General features: G+C 37.8%; 1 protein-coding gene across 5 annotated transcripts in view; it reads left to right on the top strand.

Moving 5' to 3' along the window:
- The window catches only part of SYT16 (synaptotagmin 16), a 259,391-nt gene extending 253,816 nt beyond the window's left edge, over positions 1 to 5,575 (top strand). For all 5 annotated transcript variants that reach the window (XM_057544750.1, XM_028169216.2, XM_028169217.2 and 2 more), the window contains one exon: positions 4,140 to 5,575. In XM_057544750.1, the coding sequence (XP_057400733.1) occupies positions 4,140 to 4,453 (314 nt within the window). In that variant the 3' untranslated portion in view covers positions 4,454 to 5,575. The remainder of the gene's footprint in view (positions 1 to 4,139) is intronic.
- Positions 5,576 to 6,000: the final 425 nt, after the last annotated feature.

Raw genomic sequence — 6,000 nt, forward strand, 5'->3', positions numbered from 1 at the left:
GTCTCCAAAATATATAAACAGCTCATGCAGCTCAATAGTAAAAATCAAACAACCCAATCTAAAAATGGGCAGAAGACCTAAATAGACATTTTTCCAAAGAAGACATACAGATGGCCAAGAAGCACATGAAAAGCTGCTCAACATCACTAATTACTAGAGAAATGCAAATCAAAGCTACAATGCGGTATCACCTCACACCAGTTAGAATGGGCTTCATCAGAAAATCTATAAACAACAAATGCTGGAGAAGGGTGTGGAGAAAAGGGAACCCTCTTGCACTGTTGGTAGGAATGTAAATTGATACAGCCACTATGGAGAACAGTATGGAGGTTCCTTAAAAACCTAAAAATAGAATTACCATACGACCCAGCAATCCCACTACTGGGCATATACCCAGAGAAAACCATAATTCAAAAAGACACATGCACCCCAATGTTCATTGCAGCACTATTTACAATAGCCAGGTCATGGAAGCAACCTAAATGCCCCTTGATAGATGAATGGATAAAGAAGTTGTGGTACATATATATACAATGGAATATTACTCAGCCATAAAAAGGAACGAAATTGAGTCATTTGTTGAGACATGAATGGATGTAGAGACTGTCATACAGAATGAAGTAAGTCAGAAAGAGAGAAACAAATATCATATATTAACGCATATATGTGGAACCTAGAAAAATGGTACAGATGAACCGGTTTGCAGGACAGAAGTTGAGACACAGATGTAGAGAACAAACGTATGGACACAAAGGGGGGGAAACCGCGGTGGGGTGGGGATGGTCGTGTGCTGAATTGGGCGATTGGGATTGACATGTATACACTGATGTGTATAAAATTGATGACTAATAAGAACCTGCAGTATAGAAAAACAAACAAAAAACACAACTAATATTAAACTTTCTTTGGGTTATTTGTATGGAAATATGTTAATATAAATGTTTCAGACATTACATGAAATTTCTGAAAATCTTATATGTTCTGATATAATGTTATAAGTCAATTCTAGTTAATACTTTAAAATGTATATCTCAGAAATAACTAAATTTCCTTGTCAATTGCATTATTATGAACTTTCATCAAATCTTTAACCGTGGTCATTTTTAAGTCTTTTGTCATTTACAGACAGTTCTGGGTGTACTCTGATGCTTTTGCGAAAATGTTGCTATAAAAGGGTTTCATCTTCAAGGAATTCATGGAAAAGACTCTGAAAGTACAGGTTTCTGGTAACTGACTATACTGGTGAACTGAATGAATAAGCATTTTCAGAACTCTAATGGAAAACTGATGAATTCATAAAAGTGCTAACAAAAAATCAAGATGAAAAATAAATTAATTACATGGGACTGAGTGAACTGATGAGGATGATTATAATTTTTGTGACTTTCTGTTTGAATTAAAAAAAAAATACTGCTCGGTGGTGCTCTGCAGCAAATATTATCAATTCCAAAGAATTAAAACAGAGCTCACTTAAGTTGCATATTTACTTGACTCTTTCTCTTCCATTCTGACTGGTGCTCATCAGATTAAGTCATTGAACCCCAAAAGACCCCAGCCTTACTCCCCACTATTCCTCACAAGTAGAATTTTCTGGGCACAGCCCTGGGTCACTAAGAAGTAAGCACATTATTACAGCCAATAAAAGGTTCCCTTTTGAGCTGGAATGATCAGCAACATTTCTCTTCTTCTGGTCAGGTGTCCTCAGACTGGATTGTTTATAAAATTATTATTTCCCCCTTTTGTCATACACGTACAATTCAGCTTCATTGATGGTGGTTTGGGAGTAAGTAGCCTTTCTCATAATTAGAAAATGATCTTCTGACAGGATAAAGCTGGAAATTGCTCTTTGTGAAATGAGCAGGTCTTTGTCTGCAAGATTGATTCAGTTTTCACTGCCATAACTGGTAGCAGAATTGCCAGACCAGTTTGGTGACTGGATTGAACTTTTCCTACAGGAGTTGTGTAGCTGTACAGCTGCGGAAACACAAGTTCACTCCCCCATTGTTGGTTTTCTGACAGCTTTTTCCGTAGAGCAGTTTGAAGAGTGGAGAGCCCTGTTTTTGAGACAGAGAAGTGTTTTTCACACCTGAAGTGTAATTTCACACCTTGTGTTTCTCAGCAGATAACTGCATAAAATAACATATCAAACCAGAATAGAAAAAGATCAACAAAGAAAGAAAACTGCAGGTTGTAATTTGTTTCCTATCTTACAATGCTCTTGTAGAGAACAGTAAATTACAGAGCTCTGGGTTTACACTTTAAAAAGTTTGACTGGTTGTTAGGTGGGAAAGTGAGCAGTAAACACTAATCAGCATTTAGCCTGCATTGAACAGAATGTACAGAATGATACAATTTGGGAAACACCGGAACTTGTAGATTTTTTTTTTAAAGGATAGGACACATAAATTAGTGGTAAAAACTGTAGTTAAGAGTAAGTCAAGAAATTGATAAATTAATTGATTTTAATAAAAATAGAATTTTCTTAGGATATAATTTTCTTTGTAATTATCCATTCAGGAATTTTAGTAAAAGTAATAGACTATGTTAGTACTTACTTTCTATAAATGACTAAACCTATGATGCTAGTCACCATCTCATGGCATTCTAGTGCAGGGGTTATAAAATGAGGGGTTTAGCTCCATTTTGCAAGTTTGAAAACTTAAGTCCAAAAGAAAAAAGAAAGTTGAGCCTCCTGGCTGGTCATAGACATTCATTACAAAATATTTAGTATTTATTGAGTGTCTACCACATGTTAGGCATTACCCCAGGCACGGGGGTACAGTGGTAAACAGGGCAGTCTCTCTTTCTCCCATCTGGGAACTGACAGTTTTGCAGACAAGTAAGCAGGCAATGGAAATACTGGGTAATAAGTGCTGAGAGAGGCTAAAATTAGATTTCGATGGAGCCCACAGATGGTCAGCATGGGGGCAAGTGGTCAGCAAAGATTCCAGGATAAAGTGACATCCAAACTAAACTAATGAATAGAAGTCACGTGAAGGTAGATATCATTCGGGATATCAGGGCATGTATAGCTTATGCAGAAGTGAAAGGGAAAGACAGCAGAGTGGGTTGGAGGGATAAGGTATTCAGTGTAGTGGGGATGCAGTGTATAAAGGCAACGGTGGTGCATAATGAAACTGGAAGATAGAAGTGTCAGGGTATGTGGTCTATACCGAGAAATTTAGCTTTTATCCTGAGACTAGTGGGATGTATTGAAGGTTTAGTCTTTGTTTATTAGGGAGAGTGACACAACCAGATCTGCATTTTACAAAGACCCCTCTGACAATCCCGTGACTGGAGATCAGTGAAGAAACATGCAGTAATGCAAGTGGGAAATGCTGGTGACCTGGGCTGATGGTGTACACTGAGAGTTCAGTGGCATTGGGATGCAAGGAAGTGGGTGGGTTTGGGAGCTATTGAGGAGATAGAATCAACAGATCTTGGTGGTTGATTGACTAGACTAGGGGTAAGGAAGCCAGTCTAGTCAAAAATGCCATCCTGAGTGCTGACTTGGGTACTTGAGCAGATGATACTGCCATTCACAGGGCTGGAGAATACTAAAACAGCAAGTTTTTAAGAGTTGGAGACATGATGAGTGTGAGATGGGATTTCCACAAGAAGAAGTATGGTATTCAGTTGGATCTTGAGCTTGGAAGGGAAGTCTAGGCCAGAGATACAGATCTGGTTGTTGTCACTGAGTGGATAACATGGTCCAAAGAATATGTAGAGAATGAGAAGAGAAGAGACTCTTTAGGCATAAACAGCCTTTTGACAATGAAAAGATACACACATAGAGCAAAATGTATATTTATAGTTACATAAATGTGGATGAAGAACTGCACATGTCCACAAATACCATTGCACACGCGCCTGTGCATGTCCATACCCTTGCACATACAGGGCTTCTAATGAACATCGGCAAGGTGCCCCATGGTGGGCCGCGTGAAACATTAAGCATAAAGGTAATAATCCCTTTCCTGAAGAGCTCATGTGAGATGTGTTAGTCCTACAGCAAGTTCCGGGCCTAAAGATGCTGTTCAGTATGTTAAAAAGGAAAAATGTACAGCCCATGTAGATATTGCAATTAAACTAACAAAACGGAAGGCACTGATGTTTTCTCATTTCCATTGTTTCCTCAGATACATATGGAAAGCTCTTTCTTCTCAGTTCTGTGGGTCAAGAGATGTCCCGCTGCAAGACATCCATCCGACGTGGTCAGCCCAATCCTGTCTATAAGGAGACCTTTGTTTTCCAGGTGGCCCTCTTTCAGCTCTCTGACGTTACGTTGATGATTTCTGTGTATAACAGGCGTACCATGAAGCGTAAAGAGATGATTGGTTGGATTGCTCTGGGTCAAAACAGTAGCGGAGAGGAGGAACAAGACCATTGGGAGGAAATGAAGGAGACCAAAGGGCAGCAGGTCTGCAGGTGGCACACTTTACTCGAATCCTAGGTTTGCCAAGAGGTGTTTGTGGGCTATACCTACCCTGGTAACCCGTGTCTTGAGTACTGATACCAACTCAGTGCTTGCTGGAAGGCTTTTTTTAAAGACAGGCTTTAAGTAGGGATTGGATTCTACTAGACCCTAGGACATTCTGGGGGTGGAAGGATCTTTGGGTTTCTCAAAGGTTTGATTTGGATTTAAATACTGTAATTTTTTTAAAAAGCCCATATGCACTGTCGAGTATACTTTATTGGAAATGTTATTTTAGTTGAGATGAATGATGTTGAGTTAATTTCTGTTAATAGGTTATTAAATTTTGGTTCAAGCTATGGAATGAAGCTTCTCTGGCTGTCTCTGCTCCCTTAGATTGCAAGGGAGATGTGAAAAGTTACTGTTTGTAACCACTTGTGTGTAGGAATCAGAATTTTCTTAGTATGGGGCAAAATACTCCAAAATACAGAAATGAATCTGACGCCGAGGCTCATAGAAGAATGTAACTGTCATCCATAATCCCCTATTTCATGTTTTTCTCTTTATAAAAAAAACCCTTCATTTATTTGCCTAACAAATAAATGGTAAAAACTTACACTTATAAAGCAAATTTGTATGAATTAAATACCTCTTTGTTTATCTCACTTATATATTGTGGTTTCCTATGAGATTTGGTTAGGTGACCCATTTTGAAACTAAAAAAGAATTCAAAAACTACTGTTGTAAGACAACTTGTCTCCTTTTGAGTATGTAAGACTTCAAAATTAAAACTTTCAAGGTTTTTATGCTGTTTTTCTCACCTAAGAAATTCTTACAGAATGAGAAGAAAACCGAACAACCTATTAAGTCATGGAGGTATTGATTTTTCTGAATCTAGTGTTCTCCTTCTAGATTATGCTTTTTCTATATTCAGTGCAATATACTCACTCATACATATATTTTGATTCTGTATTTGCATGTAAACCATACTTTTTTAATGCCATATTTTCCATCATCAGAGCATAGTAAATTATATACAATGGATCTTTAATAAATGTTGATTTGATTGACTCTTCGAAATGAACATGTTATAACACCTGTGAATGAAGAACATTTTCAGTTTGTAAGCAGTGACACTAATTCTTCTTTGAGCATTTGAAGTGCCTATAATTGTCATTTTTTCGTGGTATTTGCAGCAACATATATGAGTCACTACTTGCATTTTGGGCACGTGCCATTTAGAACACTGATCATGTATGGTTATGAGCATGAAATTTTACTTCTGACTGACTTTTACATTTTTGTGCAGTGCATGTTTATTTTCTTAGATCTGAGCCCTTAATTTCAATTACTTTAAATTGGCAGTAATAAGAAAAGGGAAGGACTGTGTGTACATGTAACACTGAGCCCCATGTGCAGCTCTTCTGAGCAATTGCTGTCACTTATTTTTAGCTTTTATGTTTCATTGTTGACTTCTTGCTGTCTGTGGGAAGAGTGATAGCTAGGGATGGATGTATACAGTTAAAAACACATAACTCCTCCTCAGCTCTACATTTTGACAGGTTGTAAACGTAGGCTGTAACACT

The sequence above is a fragment of the Balaenoptera acutorostrata genome, chromosome 3, assembly GCF_949987535.1.
Source record: "Balaenoptera acutorostrata chromosome 3, mBalAcu1.1, whole genome shotgun sequence".
In the NCBI taxonomy this organism is placed as follows: Eukaryota; Metazoa; Chordata; class Mammalia; order Artiodactyla; family Balaenopteridae; genus Balaenoptera; species Balaenoptera acutorostrata.